This window comes from Sinohyriopsis cumingii, chromosome 7 (assembly GCF_028554795.1).
Source record: "Sinohyriopsis cumingii isolate HCF-2022 chromosome 7, ASM2855479v2, whole genome shotgun sequence".
NCBI classification, from domain to species: domain Eukaryota; kingdom Metazoa; phylum Mollusca; class Bivalvia; order Unionida; family Unionidae; genus Sinohyriopsis; species Sinohyriopsis cumingii.
In genome coordinates this window covers 120,053,997-120,078,755 of record NC_142967.1, presented here as the reverse complement: position 1 = coordinate 120,078,755, position 24,759 = coordinate 120,053,997, and the positions used below count along the sequence as shown (strand labels likewise).

At 35.1% G+C, this 24,759-nt stretch overlaps 1 protein-coding gene across 1 annotated transcript; it reads right to left on the bottom strand.

The window, feature by feature from the left end:
- Nucleotides 1-27: 27 nt before the first annotated feature.
- Nucleotides 28-23,155, bottom strand: LOC149796022 (E3 ubiquitin-protein ligase RNF180-like). Its single transcript, XM_089965939.1, has 7 exons — nt 23,030-23,155; nt 20,611-20,708; nt 9,705-9,817; nt 5,257-6,169; nt 4,195-4,313; nt 2,473-2,668; nt 28-521 (listed from the first exon to the last, which is right to left on the bottom strand). The coding sequence occupies exons 2-7, from the start codon at nt 20,690-20,692 to the stop codon at nt 187-189; spliced, it is 1,758 nt and encodes a 585-aa protein (XP_089822065.1). The 5' UTR covers nt 20,693-20,708; nt 23,030-23,155; the 3' UTR covers nt 28-186.
- Between the last annotated feature and the right edge of the window lie 1,604 nt (nt 23,156-24,759).

Here is a 24,759-nt window from a genome sequence, read left to right as displayed (position 1 = left end):
TACAATGAATTAAGACAACACCACCAATTTCAGATTGATTATAAAATCGATTTAGGACATATGTTTCAAGGCCAAAGACCAATGAAACTCTCCATACATATTTACCTACTTTTAAGGATAGCATAATAAAGTGCGAAAATATGCAGCAAAAATTACTTATATTGTCTTTCTGGGCAAGTAACATGCCTAGCGGATGATAGTACTTCTACCTGTTCTAGGAGATAAATGAGAATTTGACATCCCTGAAAATTCCTCATTAGTTAGCTCTGGATGTATCTGCCACTGGATAACAGCTGTAACTCCAACAAACATGACATACACAAGCAAAAAATAAAAAACTATCTTGAACATCACGTAAGGAATGCTAAGTGGAGATGCTCTAAGTAACCTGTTCCGAGGATAGTGGAAGAAATGGAAGCCTTTCTGAGGTAGCTGACAGTATTCCTGCCTCAGTTTTCTTTCCTCATGCTTGCGAGCTCTGTATGCTTTTGCAAAATGTATCCTCAACTTCTGGTCAAGGTCTGAAAGATCAGGAAACAGTCAAAAATTATTGTTCAATAGAAATATACAGCAATGTGGTGTCCCCTAATGCATTTCTGTGCATCTCACTACAAACTTTGAGGTGCAATTATTCATGAGTAAATATCAGCCTAAAATTTTCTGCGACGATATCTGCATCAATATTTGTACTCTTGTTGGAATAGCCCAATACACACTGCATAAGTCTGACAATAGCATTTGAAGGTGATGCATCATAATATAGATTCAAGTCGAGAAAAGAAAAAGAGGACAAGATCCAACAAGGGCAGATTTTTGCTCCCAAATTAGCGATAGATTGTAAGAGTATTTGGTATGGTTATGCCATATCCACTTTATACCAACTGCAACATATATACACACGATATAATGAAATAGTGTGAAATAAACTTAAATTTGGTCCTAAATAAAATTTTGCCACATTTCTGTCTATTTGATGTCTTCGAAAACAGCGCATTCGAAAACGCATTTGATATTTTGACAGAAAATACTTCTTGTAACCATCTAACACGTATGCAATTTTATACATGTTCTCGTTTTAGCTGATTACAAACAAGCAGAAAAATGGTGGCAAAATGCACAACTTATACCATCTGCCACATTTCAGACTGTCACTTTTGTAGTAATACAAAATGCTATTTTATGACTATAAACAAAAATGACATTCAAATGTCAATTCCTATTTGTATAGGTGATTTATTTTTTTTCTCCTACTGCTGTCTGGTTATAGAGGTACAAATCATGGCTGGAATACAGCCCATCCCTTGGGATTACCGGTGTGACTTCTGATTGCCTGATTGCAAAGATTGAAAAAGTGAATAATCCTTTCGTGATAGAGTTTAAGAATTTTTAAAAAATCTGCCCTTGTTTGCCACAAGATATCTGGAGAACACATTATCACCCAAGACATTCACAACAAAGAAATCGGTAAACTTGCAGAGACAAATGCATTATTTGATTATAAAGTCAGGGGTCATTGCAGATTTTGTTGGTTTTTAACTTTTCTGCAATAAAAGAAAGATGTAAAAGTTCAAGTGTAACTTAATAAAGAGAAGATGAATCATTAGCCTCTTTGATTTTTGGATAAATGTGTTTTAGGACGAAGTACAACAAAACCGATGATAGTACACATTTTATGACAGGCAGTAAATTAACTGCTATTTGGTTAAAAAGATTTGGCTTTTTGTATTGGCTTATATGTAATGTGTTGGTCTAAAATATTCTACAAAGAGATTATAAGGAGACTGTCAAAAGTATGATTATAAACTAAACGAACATTTAGATAAAAAAATTATTCTTTGAATGGACAATGCATTTGTGTGTTAATTGTGTATGTTGGTTTATTTGTATTTTGAGAAAGAGAATGTTGTGCAAGTTGCAATATCCTATTTCAAGCTGAAATAATTTGTCAGTACATTTTTGACCCCATTTTTTATTTGACCCCCAGTTCTGACGCCAAGTTTTTTTTAACCCCTCAGTCTTACACCCCTGGGGGATACACTGTACATGTAAACTACAGTATGCATGAATGTTGCAGGAAAGTAGTTTAGTTAGAAGTTGCAGTTAAAATGAAAAGATCACAATACAACAGTCATTAAACATTTAATTGGTAGAAAATAATATTAGCATATAGTTTTCGCCTGTATGTCAAAAGCAATTTTATTTTCTTCAGCAAAAAATAATGTTATTGAATTACAATAGATGTCAGGTTACGTTAGAAAATTCCAAGATCCCCTGACACAGTAAGTAACAGTACAATAACTGTACAAGGATTTCATTTACATAATTAAAAATTAAAATCCTCCATTCAACCATTATTATGCAAGTGAAATGCAAATGAACAGACACGTTTACTTTCTTAAAGCATTAAATAAAGTTCAGTCATCCTGAAATAATTTGTCAGAATCCAGACAGATACAAAACATACTTTATTACCTTGGTCAGGTATGCAGTGTTCTATCACAACTCTACAGAGTGGACATGTCGTGTTGGTGGGCTGATTACAAGCCAACCTTCGCAGACATGGCTCACAGAACACATGCAGACAGGGGTTACACTGCTGTGGACTGAAGTACAGATCCAAGCAAACTGCACAAAGGTTTTCTTCTGGTATTACTGATATGGTATCGTCCTGAAACAACAATTAGGATAAAAAATTTCACTTGCTTGCAAATAATGGTATAATCTGTGAGCCCATCTCATTTTTAACAAAATGTCAAAGCAGGCCTGAGATTGTTCACAGGTCAGAACTCTACCTAAAAGCCAAAGGCAAGGGCAATCGGCCTAGAAATCTGGGTTACTATCATATTTTTCCAACATTTAATGATGATGCTTTCTGACATAGTTTGTTTAATTTTGTTTAGTGATCGTTGTTGTTGTAGCTTAATGCCATTTCTCTACACATGATGGGCTATGAATGGTATTTTCAGTATACCCGGCATAAGAACAATGGAAAACCCTATGAAGAACCACCCACCCATAGCAAGCTACTGGCAAGCTTTCTCACATACCCACATTGGCCATGCCCAAGACCTGAAAGGACATGGGCAGAGGTAAAATACTGATCTGTACAGGAAAGCACCCATGCCCAACCAGGACATCACATTAGGTTGGTTATTTTTATTACAATTCATTTGAAGGTTTTTCTGTTACATGTGAAAGTGACCAAATTTGATGATAGACCCATATCACTTGTAAAAAAATGGAAATAACTTTATGCCATGCAAGCTTTCTATATATTTTCAGTATTTTTTAAAGCTTCAATGTTTTCAACTGTCTTAGTAATGATATTCATATTTGATGGCAATAAGCGCCAAATGTACAAAAACTGTACAATGGTACAAACCTGAAGGATCATTATGCCTGAATGCTTTCTGTACAATTTGGTAAATTTCTGTTCAGCTGTTTTAACAAAAAGTCATATGAATGGCTTTCTGATTTAGGAACTGAGGCAACAGCTGCTAGTGAAATGGTACAATTAGTATAAATTTAAAAAGCCTTCACACCAAGATACTTTGTGCCAAGCTTGGTAGTTTCTGAGAAGCATAAAACAGCAGTTGTTGACAGACAGAGCATAATGGACAAAAAACTGATTTCTTTATAAAAAATGGACTCCAAGTCAATAAAATAAAATTGTAAAGTTATTATGAAAAGGAAAGCAAATTTTCTTCAAGAATCCTAGTCTCATCATAATAATGTTAAGATAATAAGAAATTTAATGAACATGATAATTTTTCTGGGCAAATCCAGCAAAAGTGCTGAACTACTGCACATGATATTAAGTTGATATCAACCAGGTCTGCAAGTAATCTGGGCAGTTGATAGGTGTCTCATATCAGCAATATGGATCAGTTGAAATCAGAAAGATAGGTCACTGTGTCCGTTAGGTCATAACAATGTTGATAGTATTATGTGCCTAACACTAAAGTGATCAGAGAATACATTCAAAGGAGACATCTGTGGTAATACTTTTTTTTGGTTTAAATTCATTTTTTACAGTAGTCATCAAATTTTGAAATGGGTGGAGATTTCAAGAAACAAGATGGAACTCAAAAGTTCCAATAAAGAAAAGGAAAAAAACTCCCATCAAAGCAAAAGGATTCAGAATCTAAAAAATTCAAGAACACTACTCAGGTTTCTAATGACAACCCTAATTACCTCCTCCTTGGCTGATGAGGAACTGTTGACTTCACAAGGAGTCTGATCTTGGAGGATAGTAAATCTGTTTTTCCTTCGGTCTTTCCTTCTTCTAGTTGTATTTGATGAACTAGGCAACTCTGTGGTAAAAAAAAATCAAACATTTTTTGTGCTGCCCTTGACTTGCATGTACAACAATTCTGTTACAACAAAGACAAAATCACTGATGACTGAATCATGTGCATGCGAACATGTGCTGGAATGTAAAACTTGTCCAAATGTTGAAGTAAAGAATGAAATATGCTAAAACTTAAAACAAGAAACATTTTATGAGGTGGAACACCATTTTTGAACATTACTTCTATCAGGGTTCCTTCAATCTTTAAAAAATGTAATTCTATGACCATTCCAATTCTTTTCCAAGACTACCAGTTGCAAGAGTACTTATGTCTTAAGTTCATGACCTCTAATACTTACCTAACATGTAAATTTAACACAAAAACATTTTACAGCTGCCTTTGGGCGTACTTCATCCTATCATATAGGTCATTCTCATTCGAATGCCAGGAACAGTACAATGATTTTGAATGGTGGGAACATCCCTGGATGCAGTCTAACTCAAGTTTTAGGGGAACATACTAGAACAAATCCATATCGAAGTTAGGAAGGTTGGTAAAACTTCTGCAGCGGCAAACGAAAATGGGACTGGATAATGCAAAATAACCCAATTCCATGACTTTTCCTAAACTTTAACGACTCTGAAAATTTAAAAAAAATTCAAGGCCCTCGAAATGCTTTTCTGTAATTTACAAACTTTTCCAGGATTTCCATGACTGCAGAACCCTGTCTATAAATGAAGAAATGTATTTTTAAAAATTCTGGTTTGTCTGATGTCAAAATAACTGAGGCAACATTCATGCCTAAGAACTCGAACCTGAAATCAATGACCATGTCAATTGATTTATAAACAGGAAACCTCAATAAAATGGTTTCTAAGTCATAATTCTTGATAGCATTCATTATGTACTAAACATAGCATCCAAGACTAAACTTCAAGGACTAATAATTTCATCAAGAACTTACCTGGATATAAATCCTGTTCAAGAAAAACGTCCTCTATATTGCCAGAGATTGACTGGTTCCCAGAGTTGTCGCCATAAATAACTGTTCTGTTTTGCATTAAGTAATTAGAAGTTTGAGATGTATCCTTATTTACGGAAGAATTGCTTCTCTCTACTCGAGAGTAACGTGTAATATTTTTATATCTGCATACATCTACTCTGTTTTTATCCACACTCTGAGAAGAATTATTTGATATATTTACTGCATTGCTCCCTTGATTCTGTCCTAGTAAGTTTATACCTCTCAGTGCAGAACTCCCTTCGTTCTGCCCACGTAAATTTACACCTCCCAGTACTGAATTCCAGCTTGGATCGTGTTCCATAGAAGACATCTGTTCTTCGTCCTCAACTTTTGCACCAGAAGTTCTATCAAAGCAACTTCCTGAATGTGCTTCCAATGCTCTGACTTGAAGATTATCTTTCTGAATACCATTACCAGGCAGAGTTTTGTACAATCTGAATGATTTAGAATCCTCTTCTATTTTAGCCATTGGCTGAATCTCCAATATTTTGATTGGCTGATGATTATCTTGGATATTGCTAATCAGTTGAAGATTTGGAGTCCTAATTGTTAAAGCGTGTCCGTCAGTTTTATTAACTGATCCAATATCCTGTATGGTAATTGTTTGAAAGAATCCCTGTCGGTTTTGTGACAAATCTTTTGTTGGTGATGATGGGCTATTTGGCCACATAACTCTAAAGTCACTGGATTCATCCAAATTAAAAGTAGTCTCTGCATCCACTCTGGCCTTGAGAATGTGAATAGATGGCAGCTCATGTTTTAAACATGGACATTTCAGAGTTCTGATAAAATCAAAAGATCCCAACCTTCCCTGGCATTTTGGACACACCAGCTTTCCTTTCATCCATTTACCCTGAATAGAAATGCAAATATTTTTTCAAAAGGTGCAATGACATGCATTCAGGCTATATGTTTAACAAATTACATGTATTTTTGTTTGCCCATTTTACATAAAATTCATCCAAACCTTAAACTGAACTTTGTTGACAATCATCAAAGCTAAAATGATCAACTGAAATGCCCAGGCCTAGCCGATTCTAAATAGGGTTCTCTCTCTGTTCTAAATAAACAGTCAGTTAGGCTCATCCAGTAAAACAAAAAAAGGTCCACCATGTTTAAAAAATTTGCCTGTTAAGACCATCATAAACAACATGTGAAGTGTATTATGGACATCCTGAAAAAATGGTACTTAATATTGGTCTTGGTCACTTCTTTGCAAAATCTTGACCTTATGTTATTTCAAGCTGATATTAGCATATTTCTTAAATATGGGCATATAGAAATGTTGGGTGAACATTCAGCTGTAAAAATAAAGACCATTCCTGTCTTCTAGGTACTTTGGAAACCTTTCTGTGCATTTTTATCAAGTGGTCCCCCCCCCACTCTTGTATGAAATACTATATTCTGGAGTCGTACACATGTTGAAATTATATGTTGCTCTTAAAACTTCATGTTTTATTCACAACCTGTGATAGAATTCAAAATTGAAAAAACTCTTCAAGATATTTTTCTAATAAATTCACACCATGCATCCGAACACATGTACCATCCACCTTGTGGTTATTTCTAACTGAAATTTGCTATTTTTTTAAATATGGTAAAAAAGAAACGTTTTGTTAACATTCAACTTTAATAATAAATTTACTTTTTAACTGTTTCTGGTACTTCTGAAGCTTTTTTGTGCCTTGTTTAAGTGACCTCCTACAATCATTTTTGTTCTTCATAATATACCATAATGATGAGTCATACACAAGTTGAAATTATATCTTACTCTTAAAACAATGCAAAATCATTACAATATCCTTGTGCACATATACATGTTGATCAAAAATCACAATTTAGTCAACAGAATTGCCACTTTTGCATTAAATTATGATAAGATAGTAATTATCAATTTTTATATCTTTAAAATTAATGACCAAGATTAAACAAACTGAAAAATAACTTGCCATGAATACTTCCACAATTCTATAAAAGGAATTCAGTCCAAGATCAAAATTCTCAACAAATTCCTCATTTACTCTTTCACACTGTACAAGTTTTCCACCAATTTATTATTACATTAAAGCTGCATTTCTATGATGTGAACTGTATATGTTGCAACATTGAATTCTGGATGTCAGTCTGTTGTACTTTCCTAATAATTCTAACCAATTTTGAGTAATATCATATACTTTAAGAATAAGTATTAAATATTCTTCAATATTCAGAATAGATTGATATTCACAATAAATGCCATGAATTGGTTTTCTTTTCTTCAAAATAGTTTAAATTTTACTTTTTGGCCCACACAAAAGTGTACCAAACATTTTTAATACATTTAGTATAATAAATGAAAACATGTGTATCATCCGATTCCCTGTTATAAATGTTCACTTTGTCATAGTGTGCGTTTTTGAATTTATGCTGTACGTTTGCTATTACATTTTTATGGACCCATGTGCCTGGAAGAACTACTGTTCTTGCTAGCAAAACATCGGTCCTAGACTGTCAAATAACATAAAATGCAACAAAATTAAAATGAATACTCGCTACCATAACACTAAACTTGCATTAATGAAAAAATCCATGAAATGGAAAAGGTAGATTAATCCACAAGTCAGCAAACACCGTCAAAATTGTGTGACCCTCACATTTGAATTTATCAGATATACTCGCCTTGAGATGTTGAGTTCTACAGTATAACATATATCGAATCTAAAAAAAATCCAGACCTTTTCAAGGCCTGGTAAAGCGATTTTCAAATTAAAAACTTCTTCCAGAATTCCAGACCTGTGCGGGAACCCTGGATTAGGGAAAAGTGCTTTTCTGTTCTCTGTATTCCATTGGTTATGTATCTTTAGTACTCATTAGTCCTTCATAAATAATAATGAGCTACTCACATCTTTAAACGTCTCTTGTTCGTGTGTACAGTAGAGTGCATCAGGGGGGTAAATCTGTCAACTGGAACCCAATCAATTATTGGGCAGTTTGGATAAAGAAGGGTACTACAGACCTATTGAAATGCCTATGACAACAACTTTCACCTTTAATGAACAATGATCATTACTTTAGTCCATTAGTTTACAGAGTTGCTAGCTGTTGATGCCAATGAAGTACATCCTGATTGTTATGCATCAACAGTACAATCATTTTTTAAAGATGAAAACAGCACTTATGTAAATAAAAAAAAACAGAAACCATCTTAAGAGAAATGGGTTCATACTTTAAATTGTCACCTAATTTTTGCCAAATAAACATTCAAGATACAAGTCAATAAAAAGTATTTTTCTGTTTCTATCTTTAATTATAGCAATTTGATACAATATGTAAAATAAATGATGAAGAATACAGTTCTTACAGGCAAGTGGTTTTCAAATCAGGGCAAGTAATCTTTATAAAGTCACCCTAAGCCCACATATTAAAATTTTTCCTTTCAATCTTGACATGTAGTCCAGGACAGGTAATATATTTTTATTACCATGCTTTACCATTCAATATATTGACATTATGAGGGCTGTTCCATTCAAACATAAACTGGCCCCAGGGAAAGCACTTTTAAAGTGGGGTACTTATACACAGATGCAATTTAGAATTTTCTTATCATTTTAATATGAACTTGGTGAAATAAAAGTACCCTGGCATATACATTTAAAAAACTGCCTTCCCTGAAACTTTTTAGTTATGTTACCCCTGTAGTATCAGACTGTAAGAGGGGTGCCACTATTGGCTCCGAATGGAGGATCCTTAAGGGAGGTCAAAGGGCATATATGTAAAAATTAAATTACAAAGACATTTTTGTTTAAATTCTGACCAAACTTCATAAATTTTGTTACAAGATTCTGTATCCAATACAGGGTTCTTTCTAGATTAATAAAACACATTGATGTGTGTATTGATACATCTGTGACATGATTCTGTATCCAGGAAGGGGATGTCTTTGGGCCAATAAACCACACACTGAAGTGCACTTAATACATTTGTGAAATGATTCTGTATCCAGTGAAGGTAGGTCTATGGGTCAATAAACCACACGCATGTTTTTATAGATACATCTGTTACAAGAAGGTCTCTAGATTTAGATACCACACAATGATGTGCATTAATACCTTTGTGACAAGATTCTGTATCCAGGAAGGGGATATTTCTAGATCAATAAACCACACACTGAAGTGTATTAATACCTTTGTGACAAGATTCTGTATCCAGGAAGGGGATGTTTCTAGATCAGTAAACCACACACTGAAGTGTATTAATACCTTTGTGACAAGATTCTGTATCCAGGAAGGGGATGTTTCTAGATCAATAAACCACACACTGAAGTGTATTATTACCTTTGTGACAAGATTCTGTATCCAGGAAGGGGATGTTTCTAGATCAATAAACCACACACTGAAGTGTATTATTACCTTTGTGACAAGATTCTGTATCCAGGAAGGGGATGTTTCTAGATCAATAAACCAAACATTGATGTTCTCCTCAGCACCATCACTCAGGTTACAGGTCTCTTTGCTTTCTCTATCTGCAACATTAAGATGAAACTCTTTAACACATTGGAAACCCTTCCACTGAAAAGTTACAGCTTAACTTTGCAAATTATTTTTTTTATAATGCTGACAATTTGCAAGTTTCTAATATTTTAAATCTCTTTTGTACCAAAGTGAGTGCAAATTATGTAAACACTAAAAGATACCATGAAATTTAATTTTTGGAAAACCTTTAATTTTTTCTCGCATAAATCAATATATTTCCTGTCTTTTATTTATTTTATTGCATTTAATCCTGTTACATTTCTCCATCATAATACCACATGTCAATACAAGGAACTCCCTTTTAAAGGCAGGTATTGTCAATGCTCCCATTATTAATAGATACATTATGTACATATGCCTCTTCATACAAAGACCTTAATAATGCAGATCTAATGGCTCTATGAACATTTATAGTAAGGAAGTATTGTACTGATCTCCATGTTAGTTATGTCTTTCCCCAAAGACAAAACCATAACTTTATCAAAAAATGTGCATTTGTCTTTAGGTATGTGTAGCGTGTCTGTAAACACTTACTATCCATGACATGTATGCATATGTACACAAACACACACACACACAAATAATGGTGGTAGATCAGAAAGAAAATCCTAAAATTAGGTATCATAAAAGCCAGATATTTAAGGTACTGTTCATACTTGCAAATTAGGACAAACTCCAAAAGGCTCTGACCTTGATCTGGCATCGCATAATGCACAACAGATCAGGACCTAATCAGTTTGCTACAAGTAATGAGTTCTCTTGGGTCATTGGTTCTTTCCAGGGTTTTCCCGGGTTCTTCCTCCACCATTAATACTGACCGCCATGTATAGCCTATCTTGTGCTGAAAAATGGCGTTAAACCCTACAACAACAAAAAGTAATGAGTAGATTAAGGACAAAGACCCTGATCTGCAAATACATTATGCAATGGCAGGTCATGGTTCATATTATTTGCAGTTTGAATAGACTTGTCCAACTCCAATGACAAGTTCAAATTTGGTTTGGGCAAACTCAAATATGCAAAACGCTAGCCCACAAAATAGAGAGACCCAAGACACAAAATAAAATACATAAATCTGTGCAAGATAATTTATGGGCTAGGCCATGCTATATTTGTTTTCAAAACAGTTCAGGCTTCTTGCTTGCCATTTAATCTTGGTGACTAAAATTGTTGCAAATTTTCAGCACCTAAGGAGGCACTAAAGTTTGTTTCATTTTTCCTCATAATAACAAATAATCTTTCACTGTCATGTTGCTGATCTCCAACTGAGAATGGCAGGTTATGTTCAACAAGAAAGCTCACAAACAATGCTTCAGCACTGGTAGTATGCAGGACTCAAGTGCTTTTTCACATTGTTCTGCTACATGCACACAGGGGCTCGTATCATTGCTTACAATTTATATCATACATGTACTATATAACAATATTACTATATGGTACATGTATGACATTTTAAGCAACAATACCAGTCCTTCTGCACATTCCCAACTGTAAAATTCATGACACACTACTGTGTGAAAAGCATAATGTACATTGATTTTTTATTTTATGGCTGAATGCTAGGCCAAATTCTGGTGTACATCAATCTACACTTCACTTTTTGTGGAATACAAATCTTTTTCCTTGGAGGTGAAAACACTTTAACTGCTGCATAGCTTAATTACGAAATGGTACTAAGCCAGATGATAAAACATCAAATGATTAACAATTAGTGGTGTTGGTGCATGCGCAGAAAACTGAACTCGTGCAAAGTATGTACATGTGCCATTTTTAAAATTAAAAATCAGTTGGGTCCTGTTTTATTTCCCACGAGTATTTGTAAAAGCTCTGTTCTAAATATATTTTATATACTTGACAATACTTGCTACATGGCATAATGTAAAAACTGGATATAATTCTATTAACGTCACGAAAAGCAACACATGACTGTAATGGGTATCAGTGACCACTGCTGCTATTTTGACTAGCACTTACGGAATAAAATTTATTTTATTCCCGATTTAAGCTGACAGAAAATTCGGGAATTCATGATTTTCCTGCATGCAACGTGAATTCATGAATCGCTGTTGAGAGGCGTGAAATTCATGTCAAAATTATAAGGGTTGGCAGGTCAGAATGTAGCTAATTCCAAAATCTTTTCTAACTATCCATTTATCTGTCAACAAACATGCACACTTTTGCTTTTATTCTTCAAAGTATATCTGCAGTCGAGCTCTTTCTAATCTATATATCCATCTATGTGTATTATTTACATATACATTTTCATATAGCTTTAACTATCATCATATGGTTGTAAGGTGCTAACAGAGATACAAAGAAAACAAAAATTTAAATAAGCGCGATTTCCTTAAAATATACAGTTTATCTTGTTTTATTCCTGTTGGGCTATTATGTTTGGGTCAAGCTGAAATTTAAAAAAAAATTTAAATCCCTGAAGCATACAATTCTTGAACAGAGGTACACTATACACTTTAACAACATCCTGTTGGCCAACAAACAAATGCAGAACACGATCATACTAATTTGCTAGATACAACAAAGCCTGTAAGGTCTTTGATATCCCTTAAAAATGTAAATTCTCATGGAACAAAATTGCAGGTTTGTCTTTTTATGAATTTTTAATGTAGCTTTTGCAATTTCAGTCATATAGTTACAGTATCTGCAGTGTGGCAGTTTATAGTGATATCTAACACTGGGCATCATGCCGCAGACATACAGCATGATGTCCCATCCAGTCAAGTTATCCTGACACCAAGCCAACCAGTCCTAACACTAACGTCTTAATGCTGAGTACCAAGCAAGGCAGATGTCAGTACCATTTTTGAAAGTCTTTAGTATGACCATAAAAATGTACAAGGAACAGTACAGCATAAATTCAAAAACACACACTACGACAAAGTGAACATTTATAACAGGGAACCAGATGATACACACGTTTTCATTTATTATACTAAATGCATTATAAATGTTTGGTACACTTGTTTTGTGTGTAATGTATTTTTGAGGTTAGACTCGGACTTTTATTTATCAGACATGATTTTGGTATTCCACAAAAAAGCTGAAAATTTGATGGGGGGGGGGGGGTCCTACCCCAATGGGGTCTCAAGGGACAGTGTCCTCGATATGGGGATCCATTTTACAATCATAAAAAATTGCTCATTGTGCAACTTATGATAATCATCTGAAAAACTAATAAACTTAACAAAAGTTTTCAACTTGACTTGAATAATATTTATTGTCACATGAATTTGTTCTCCAATACTATTGGTGCTTAAGTTATTTCATGTGCATGTCAGTGTTCACATCGTAATTAAATATACAAATTTCTCAAGTTTTGCAGCAAATAGATTTTACTTCTCTCTTATAATAATAAATCTGAAAAATAAACACCCAAGTACATCAACTATACAATAATAATAAAAATACTATACAAAAATAATGATAATAATAATAATAATAATAACGAGGACTTTGTATAGCGCCTAATCTTTAGAAGCTCTAAGCACTTTACAACATTAGACAACACCTATAAGATAAAAAACATAATGATATGATTACAAAAACAAACACCATGAAATTAGAAAACATTAAAAAAATATGCTGAGAATATTTAAGGTAGGAAACATTAGTTTCTTGCAGTCGAAATAAGTGAGTTTTGAGAGCACTCTTGAATGTGATCACTGTGTCTTTGTGTCTAAGTTCAGTGGGCAATTCATTCCACATTGCTGGCCCTGGTATGCAAAAGAACGCTGTCCATATGACTTTGTTTTCATAGTGAGAATAATGAGTATACGATTTTCAGAAGAGGAGCGTAAGTATCTTGCTGGTGTGTACACATGGGTGAGGTCAGATAGGTATGTTGGACTAGTGTCCGATAATGAAAAGTAGCACAGGGAACAAATTTTGTGTTTGATTCTGGATCGAATGGATAGCCAGTGTAGGGTACAGAGCAGCGGGGAGGTGTGCTCTGATCGTGGTACTCTAAGTATGATCCGAGCAGCTGTGTTTTAACTTTCTGAAGTTTCTGGAGCAGATATTGAGATGAACCAGACAACTGAGTTACAATAGTCCAGTCTTGAAAGTAATAATGAACACACAAGTGTTTTAGTGTCATCAACAGAAAGATATTTGCGAATTGAGCTGATGCGTCTAATTTCAAGATATGCAGCCTTGCATATGTTCATGACATGTTGGTACAATATGAGAGTACTGTCCAGAGTAACACCTAGGTTTCGTACTGATTGTGAATTTAATGTTGTTGTTGCTGATATTTATTGTTTGAGGTAAAGGATGTGAATGAGAAAGTCTTTGTGTTGTGATCAGAATGCCTCAGTTTTATCATCATTCATCTGCAGCTTGTTACATGTCATCCATGATTTCACGTCAGAAATGCACCTCTCTACACCTTGGATGGTAGCATCAACTTCAGTTGGGTGGCTAGATTTGTACATTTGGGCGTCATCAGCGTACAATTGGTGAGACACTGGGTGATGATATATGACCCTTGAGAGCTACTGAGTGTACAGAATGAAGAGAATGGTCCAAGAATAGACCCCTGTGGAACATCACAACATAGATCAACTGGGCTGGAGTGCATTCCATTTGCAGACACAATATGTGTCCTGTTGACCAAGTAGGACTCGAACTACAGCAAGGCTGTATCATGAATGTCAAATACATGCTGGAGACGGTGAAGTAATATATCATGGTCTATTGTGTCAAATGCTGCAGACAAATCAAGGAGGGTGAGGACTGTAATCTTTCTGCTATCCAATGCAGAGAGAATGTCATTAACTAGTTTTAAAAGAGTAGTTTCAGTACTGTGGCAAGAGTGATATGTAGATTGTACATTGCTAAAAAGACTTTGAATTCAGATGAGATACAAGCTGGGATAGAACAACCTTTTCTAAGATTTTTTATATGAAAGGGAGATTAGAAACTGGGCGGTAGCTCTTTAAATCACCTGATGTGTTTAGCCATGTTTCTGTCAGGAAAAAGATGTTAATATTCTGGTCGTTGATAAAATTAACTATTTCTGTGTGCTTTTCCGGTGGTCCTACTGAATGGGCATTGAATAATGCAATATGCAGAGGTATCTCTTGGATATTTGACACAAAGGTTGATGAATTAATCGGGATTTGAATTAGGTTATCTAAATTAACAGTCAAACTTTTTTAAAATTGTTGAGCTGAAATAAGGGAGATAACTGGAATTCTTCTTCCTGTTATACGCCGGCCAGCTTTGAAACGTTTCTTTTTTCGCTTCTGTTTACATTTAGGTAATGACGAATGTAGTCCCAGTTCGTTTAGTCTAGAGCACACTGTAGTGTGGAGAGCCAAGGAATGATCATTTAAAGCAATTAATGACGTTCCTTCATAGCATAAACGGGTTGACTGGCGAGTATCATGTGATTGTGGTTTGTTCAAAAACAGTGGAGCAAGACAGCTGAGAAAAAGTCTAATTGTTCTCATTTCCAAAACAAGGAGATGAAGAAACACATACGAATTGAACAGCCAATACATAATGAATACAATAACGCAGATGAAGACAGGCAACAAGCATGAATATCATGAAAAGGCACAACAAAACGGAACAGCTGCTTCAAGCCAGTTACGTGATAGTGGCCATCTTGTACATCATACAAATAACCTGTTGATAATCCAGTCAAGCTCTTTGTGCAATTGTTTCTTTTCCTTCTCAATGAGAGCCTTTTTCCTTTCAAGCTGGAGATTGTATTGGCGACATGCAGTGCGCATATTCTGACAGAACTACATCAGTTCTCTCATGCAAGAAATCTTTCTTCTTATAGTAATTAACTGCACTTTTTCCAGATCCCTTCTCAGCTACAATTTTGCCAACTGCAGCTTCTTTTGTAAGTACCATTCCTAACTATTCCAACTGTGATTAACGTAGAGCAGAGGTCACAAAATGCCAGTCCTCTAGCGTTCAGTTTTCTTATAAACTGACCAGCTAAATTTCCGTCAACTTTTCGCTACAGCCATTACCATTGCCATACGTTTTTTAAACCTTTATGTAAACTTCTCATATCATAGTCTCTCTCAACAACTCGGGATGCCATTTTTTGCAAACAGGCTTCTTCTTTCCATTGCCATCAGTTTCCATTTCACGAAAATTCACTGAATGAATTTAAACTTTTGACCAATCAGAATACTCTTTACAAGAGACACGGGCTAACTAATATATGAAACAAATGTGTTACAAGGGTGGTGGAATGGGGCAGAACAGACCGTTTTTTTAAAAACCAGATCGGAGATGATATTTTAAAAAAAGGACAATATCAAGAAAAACCAGATTCAAGTCAGGAGAAAAGTTGAATTCCATTTTAAAACAGAGAAAAATCAAGTCTGATTTATAAATGATAGGTGATAACTAGAGGCACTGATAGGCCTATTTAATTAAAAAATGTATATTTTGTGGAGGCAAAAAGTAAAATTTAAACTATTTTGAAGAAAAGAAAACCAATTCATGGCATTTATTGTGAATATCAATCTATTCTGAATACTGAAGAATATTTAATACTTCTTCATGAACTATATGATATTACTCAAAATTGGTTAGAATTATTAAGGAAGTACAACAGACTGACATCCAGAATTTAATGTTGCAACATACACAATTTACATCATAGAAATTCAGATTTAATGTAATAATAATTTGGTGCAAAACCTGTACAATATGAAAGAGTAAATGAGGAATTTGTCAAGAAATTTGTCCTTGATTGTGGAAGTATTCAATGGAAGTTATTTTTCAGTTTGTTTAATCTTGGTCATTAATTTTAAAGATATAAAAATTGATAATTACTATCTTATCATAATTTAATGCTAAAGAGGCAATTCTGTTGACTAAATTGTGAATTTAGATCAACATGTATATGTGCACAAGGATATTGTAATGATTTTGCATTGTTTTCAGAGTAAGTTATAATTTCAACTTGTGCATGACTCGTCATTTTGGTAATTTATGAAGAACTAAAATGACTGTGAGAGGTCACTTAAAGGAGACCAGAAACCAATGGAAAGATAGAATAATAAAATTACTATAGCAGAAAACCTTATTCTGAAGTATCATCTGCGACTGTAATGCCAATATTAAAATACTGGCCTATCTTCTCGGAGCTGAATTTCCGTGACCTCGTATGCAAAATTTCCGCGCCTATTCGGTTACTTTCGGGATGTGACGTCATAGTAGGAAGTCCAGCAGCCCAAGTGGGAGTTGCCAGAGTAAAAGACAATACCGTTTTGCGTTGCTTACGGGTGTAATAGAACATTAAGAAAAGCCTGTGGACAACATTTTTTTTTTCTTTTCCGAAAGATAAAGGCATAATGAAAGAATGGATACATTATTACAAACGAGTCGATTTCAAAGCAACACCATACAGTACTATGTGCTCGTTACATTTCTCAAAGAATTGTTACGAGAGGGATTCTGAAAAAATGGCAGCTCAAGGATACGCAAATACTAGGTAGGACTAAAAGTTGGCGCTGTTCCAGACATAACGTTGAATATTTTAAATCCTGGGAAAAGTGTTAAACGTGCGAGTTACGAAAATAGGCAGAAGGCCGAGTAAGTGACCACAAAATGCAACAATCAATTCACAGATCTTTTATCTACATCAGCAGTGCTAAAAATAAATCTGGTAGCCCGACACCCTGGGCCCCTCTGGGTTTAGTTCCGGCCCATCCTGTATTCCAAGTGAGGTGCCCGTCAGGCTGGTCGAAACAAAAATTATTTGCCTAAGGAAACTTTGATCGCGCTGGTGAAATGAGTAAATGTATTTTCAAGATGTTGACATACATGCCTTAACAGGGCACAATCTAAATCAAATCACTACTGTCCAAGGTGAAATTTAGATCTGATTTTAATCAAATGGAGGCTTTGCCAAAAATAAAATTCTAAACCTGTCGTGTTTCGAGAAAACACAATTTTCAGTAATCTTATAAAAATTACAAATTTTTTAAAAAAATCATTGTATACATGTAGTATGTATAAACGGTAATCTGTAATGATTGGAACTGATATAAAACTATTCCTTGGGCAGTTTAAATAGCAGCGATTAAAAGAAAGAGGTCAAAGTTTCACATTAAATGGCTGACAATAGAGACTGGAGGGGGGGGGGGGAGACACTACTGATCAAACCCCCAACCCCTTGCCCCAATGTGCGAGCACCCATGGGACGTACCTTTTCTCCATGTGATAGGCCTTATTATTCCCCAAGGACAAGCCCATTTTGCATATTCTTGTCAGCTCTGGCTAAATTGCAAAATAGTTAGTTTTAATTTAAGTACGCAAACAATAAAGCCGGTGTGACTAATGAACAGACTCCTTATCCTTGCATTGATCTTGTGGAAAGGACTGCCCTTCGGACATACTTCAAAGAAACCATATTCGACAGTGTGCATGTGTAAGCACCAGCAATTGATTGCCAAAATAAACGATGCCTATTTTGTTGTTACTTACGATGCCATGGACTTCAGGTTTAAGTCTTAATGCATGTAACACTGTTTGCTGAACAAAATATTTATTCAGAATTAGTTCTTTAGGGCCACATATACTACATGGTATATTTTGTTTTATTCCTTGTAATTTAATCATGGTAATTAAACTTTACATATACGGTAGAGGAATGTCAGGTGTTAACTGGCCGAGTTTCTTCGGCAGAAATGGAGATGCGATTTTGTTTTTCAGAGAAAATTTCACAGTGATCATTTATTTAAGCTAAATTGGTGACAATTTTATTCTTTTAATTTTTTTATACTATAGTACTGTTGTAGTTGTTTAAAAACATCTGAAATTTACTTGAATAATGTTTAATTTTCACGTTCTATTTACTGAAGAAGAAAAAAAAAGCTGTTGTGTGATATTAATTAGTTCGTCCAGTGCCGGATTTAGACGTGTGTGCGTGTGATTTGAATTTTTAACGTAGCTTTTAACAATTTTTCAGTCATATCAATACGATGTCTGCAGTGTGGCAGGTTAGACTGTGGATTGCATACGTTATATTTATAAATGGTTTGTGGTTGGGGTTTTTTCTTCTTACAAATGAAAATTGACAGACATAATGTAATAATCGGGACTTCGCTGCGAAAAATTTAGAGATATTACGAGATCGGGATGTAGATGAGGACATACCCCCAAAATCTGGAGGTTTTTCTCCCGGCTTGAGAGTTGACAGGTATGAACTGTCCGGGCTTGTGGAATTTCAGTCAGGGCTTGAGTTTATTTAAGTCACCAGCCCGGGGCCTGTGCCTAAAAAATTTCTTTAAGCACTGACCAGTACAAGACATAAACTATTATATCAGACTGCAGATTCAAGTTTTGAATGTGCAACCCAAATGTGGTCTCCTTCCGTCTGCCTTGCTCGCCAATGTTTATGTTTGTATTCGAGGACTGGGTTGTATTGCGTCATGGTACCACGTGATCTGTCGTCTCATAAAAACTCGGCAATTTACGGAATCGTGGCATCTTCCATGCAATAAAATCACTACCCGCTTACGATATTTAATTTATAAACATGACAGTCGGATTAAAATCTGTTGAGAATTACATACGTAAAAGGCCTCTCCTTCAAAGCACAAAAAGGCTTCAGAAGTACCAGAAACAATGAAAAAGTAAATTTATTATTAAAGCTGAATGTTCACAAAACATTTCTTTATTACCATATGTAAAAAATAGCAAATTTCAGTTAGAAATAACTACGAGGTGGATGGTGCACATGTTCGGATGCATGGTGTGAATCTATTAGAAAATTATCATGAAGATGAGATTTTTTAATTTTGAATTCTTTAATCACAAATTGTGCATAAAACATTAAATGTTAAGAGCAACATATAATTTCAACGTGTATGACTCCAGAATATAGTATTTCATACAAGTGTGGGTGGGGGGGGCCACTTGATAAAAATGAACAGAAAGGTTTCCAAAGTACCTAGAAGACAGGAAATGTCTTTATTTTTTATAACTGAATATTCACCCAACATTTCTATGTGCCCATATTTAAGAAACATGCCAATATCAGCTTGAAATAACACAAGGTCAAGATTTTGCAAAAAGTGACCAAGACGAATATTAAATACCATTTTTTTCAGGATGTCCATAATACACATCACGTGTTGTTGATGATGGGTTTTAACAGGCAAATTTTATAAACATGGTGGACTTTTTTTTTTACTGGATGAACCTGACTGACTGTTTATTTAGAACACAGAGAGAGCCCTATTTAGAATCGGCTAGGCCTGGGCGTTTCAGTCGATCATTTTAGATTTGATGATTATCAACAATGTTCGGTTTAAGGTGTCCCACCCAGTCACATTATCCTGACACCAGGCAGACCAGTTGAAACATTAAACTCTTAAACCTGAGCACCAAGCTGATACAATTTTTATTATCTTTAGTATGACTCAGCCAGGGTTTGAACCTGATGCTCTAACCACTTAGGCCACAGGAACAGTGGAAAAAATTGCAAACATGACAGTAGACGTCTGTAAATTTAAATTTTTTATACATTACCGTTTCTGAGTTTTTGAGACCTTCAGGCACAAAATATATTAGTGTACACTCACTGAAACCACTACTTTATGCAATGTATATGTAACAACTAGGACATTCCAAGTTCTCTAAAACAAGGGTCCCTGCCTTTCTATGATAGCCAGTTACTGGTGTTCAGTAGTTTTCTTTACACTGGAAACAAGTGTCCACGCATTTCCCAATTCAAAGTCTGCATCATGAAATTCAACAAATGGCAGACTTTCTAACTGATACATACCAAGCTTTTCTCCATGCCATGTTAGAAGACTATCTTCCACTCCCAGCTGACACCGGCACTTTCGACACCGCAAAATGTACATAGTACCACAGAATAGCCTGAAATAAAGGAATTAATAATTTGTATTCTACATTTTAAGTATTTTAAAAACAGTGGCAGATACAATCCTATAAAGCTGTATACAGGAGGTAGCCTGTATGACAAGCCTGGTTTTAATTTGGCTAGAAAGTTAAAAAGTTTTGTAAGAAATCTACAAAACTTTAACAATGACCATTATCTAGAGAGTGGACAGATGGATAGAATGACATAGAGGCACACCCACAGACGAATGGATGGATCAACAAAAATGCAAACAGATGGATAGACAGGCACACACATGAATGGATGGACAACCACATAGACACACACAGAAGGCTGGACTGACATTCAAACACACTCATGGATGGATGGACTGACAAACAGGCACACAAAGAAGGATGGACTGACATACAGGCACACACTAATCAACGGATATACAGGCACACAAATGGAAGGACAGATGGCCACACATATAGATGGACTGGCAAACAGGCACACACAGATGGATTAATGGACACACATGCACACATGGATGGATTAATGAACATACAGGCACCCACAGAAGGATGGATGGACATATAGGCACACACATGGATGGACTGATGGACATACAGGCACACACACACAGATGGATGAGCATACAGGCACTGAGGTCATGCTACCAGGCGAAGTAGGTGGCTAAATCACCTAAAAATTGTGAACTTTGCCTTCTGTTAGAAAAGCGAAAACAACTTAGCCCTGTGATTTTCATTAGACATACAATGTCAGTAGCTTATGATTTTTGATGCACCTTCACACTTGTCAGGTAGTTCTGACTTGATTGTGATGTAACAAGTCCAACCGCCCAAATGAATTGACAAATGATGCAGTGATAGTTCCTCCATAAAGAGTGGGAAGCATTCTGATTGGTCAGCTTTTGAAAACATTCATAAAAAAATTCTGCCATATTCACAATTTACATGCAATTTCTTCTACAATATTTATTTTTTACATCTGATGAATATAAAATTGTACAAAATTCCAGAAAATTATGAAAAACTGAAGAAGAATAAAACCTGTCCACATGTACACTTCAGTGCCTACATAGAACAACACTGCCATTATATATATATATATCCATTGTAACTATAAATGCTGAAGTAATGGTTTCCATAAAAAAACTGACATGCACAGTACTAACTTATTATTTCAAACAGAGCATCATTTTACACTAACTACATATACCACCATGTCAGCTAATTCTAAGCAATGACACATCATTTCTGTAAACATTGAATCATGTGTTATTTGTTTTCAAAAATCTATTTTGTATCAAGTAAGAACGATCATACTTTAATTAAGGAAAGTGATATTCAAAAAGTGTACACAAATTTCCCACATTTAGACTTGAAATGCATATGAAAATGTGATTTCTACTGTAAATGTCAACAAGAAGACCCACTCCATGACCTTCTTGAACCAATAACCCAGAAAATCTGATTTACTTAGAACATAAATTCTCACGAAATTCCCCAGCGTATAGTCTGTTTCTAAATTCTTTAGCAATTTTTCCCCATCAACAAGACGTAAACATTACATCCTATTCATTGTTTCTCTTCGACATAACAGCTTATTTTTTAAAATAAAATGTTTAAGTTTATTAACTTTTTTTACAAGATCGGTTTAGTTTGCTCAATATCTCTTGCCACTTATTGGAATTTTTTATGTTGAATTTTTTAAAACTAGCTAAAAGCCTGACCTAATCACTCGACTGAACTGCTGCCAAAAAGAGTCCAAAGTAATGTATTTCATTTCTATAGCTTGATAGATAAACTATACATCTTTCCAAAGCTGTGCGCAGAATAGGCCGACATAGCGCGAGTCAGGGAAACACAGGTGGTATCCCCCCACCCCCACCCCGTGTCCAAAATTAATCTTATTTTGAACAGAATATTCTGGTAACAATTGCCTCTTTTCAAATGGTAAGCATTGGTGTAATTTATTTTCGTCAATCGGTCGAATTCGGAATGCGTTTTGCTTCAATACTAGAGACGGAAACCTTAAAGTGTGCAGAAATGCCCGACAGCATTGTAATTTCAAAAATTCTTCCCATGTTGCATCACGACTGCCCTGTACCACAGGGGCTCGTTACAAACTTCTAACCTGTAATAATATAACACATTATTACAGGTTAGAACCCCCATCCCTTGATTTTCTTTGTAACGAGCCCCTGTGCCCTATATCATGGCCATTACTGTAATTCCTGCACAATACGGGTAATTGCAGCACACGATTAAGCGCGTATTTGCTTAAAAAACTATCACTGTCATGCACGTTTTTAAATTTCATACTATTAACGTACTGAAAATGACTATTTCTTCATTTTTCCTTTACACAGTATCCAGCTTCTTTCGCCAAAGTTGCGCCAAAATCGGACATATGTCCCACATTCAGCCCACACTTCGCGAGTTCCTGTGTCGTGTTACCGATCACTGCACCGTGGTATTGAGGCCTATGAGGGCGCTCTACAGATATTGCGAACATTTGAGAGAGTGACGTGTGTAAGGTGGAGTTGTTTACAATTGCAACTGGAGAGGATTTTGGTATGCGTCGATATTACTTTCAAATACTGTGGCTGAAATTTCTTTGCATATTGTACTTATGAAAATTGTAAATGATCTACGCATAACACTAAATAAAATTACTGCTCCCTTGTGCGTAAAAAAAATCAGCTTGAATTATAATTATAGTCTAAAATACACTATCTTTAGCAGTAATTAAAATAGTGAAAGGAATATTGCCAGACTAGACAATACCAACTTGTGAAATTGAAACGAATGAATTACCAAATATATAAGATATCAAAAAAAGTTATCGGCTCTTTTTTTAATAAAAACAATTTATCTCTTAAGTCCAGGAAGTGAAAATGACCAAGCGGAGCTAGCAGTTTTTGAAAGATGCACAAGCAAGGCCAAGCTGTATGCTAATTAACCCATATTTCACACTCATAGCAGCAGAGAGGGTGAACAGACCATAGAATTCCGACAAAACAAATAAAACAAACAAATAAATCATCTCGTAGAAAGGTCCAGATTTTACAAATGAACTTTCCTTGAGATGTTTATTTTTGCACTGACCGATTGTGCTAATAAAACCTCAGTTTGAAATAGTAGCTGAAAAAATAAAGTACTCTACGTGTTTATTTATTTCTTGTTTATTTTTTTGACGACCAACGTTGGTAGGTACCCTCTCTGCTGCTATTAATTTACCACCATACCAAGTTTGATGAATATTTTTCAACTCGTTCTCGCTGTCGTTTTTCCTCATCTGTTTCATCTTCATCTGAATCTTCGGAATTTGTTCTATGTTTCAAGTAATATTCAAGTTCTGATGGTGGTTTTTCTATTTTGGGATTTATGTTTTTTCTTTTTCCGTAATAGGTCATCAAACTTCTGTATTCCTCCTTTGCTGATATTAATTAAATTATTATGTTATAATAAAATGATACATCCAGAATCTCATACTGCAAGAACAGCACGAGAACGATTAGAAACAATTAAAAAATTTCTTCCTGTCAGAGACTCATTTAGAAAAAATCTGCAAGCGCAGCAAGAAGCAAAAGTTGAGTATGAAGAGGACACTAAAAAACTGTTTAAGCCCGTCACTGCAGCTACTAAGAAAGTTAGAACTGTCATCAAAGAAGATCTTCTTCCGGTATCAAAACAAACTGCAGCGCTGACTGAACAGACGAGGGAGATTTTACGAAATCTTCCAACTAATATAGCTGCGGCTCAGCCTCCACGTATTGATGAGGAAATACGTGAAGGTATTGGAAAACTTCGTGCTGAAGTCGCCGATGTGAGAAAAAAACTTGCATCTGAACCCAAAACAGTAGAAGAGAGCTTAAGATTAATTGCAAGATTTAACGAAGGAGTTGTTGAGGAAATTAGAAACACTGAAAGAGAGAGATTACCTGAGTTGATATCAAAAAATATATCTAATAAATCTAATTTTTTAAAACCCTTTTATGGAAAAACAACTGATGATGATTTCATTAAATGGATATATCGCGTATATTACAATAAAAAACAA

Coding starts and splice junctions, on each gene's coding strand:
- LOC149796022 (XM_089965939.1), bottom strand. CDS start 20,692: ATGTACATTTTGCGGTGTCGAAAGTGCCGGTGTCAGCTGGGAGTGGAA. Junction 6,170..9,704: donor TACAGAATCTTGTCACAAAG/GTAATAATACAC, acceptor ATTTCTATTCAG/GGTAAATGGATGAAAGGAAA. Junction 4,314..5,256: donor TGAACAGGATTTATATCCAG/GTAAGTTCTTGA, acceptor TTTTTACCACAG/AGTTGCCTAGTTCATCAAAT.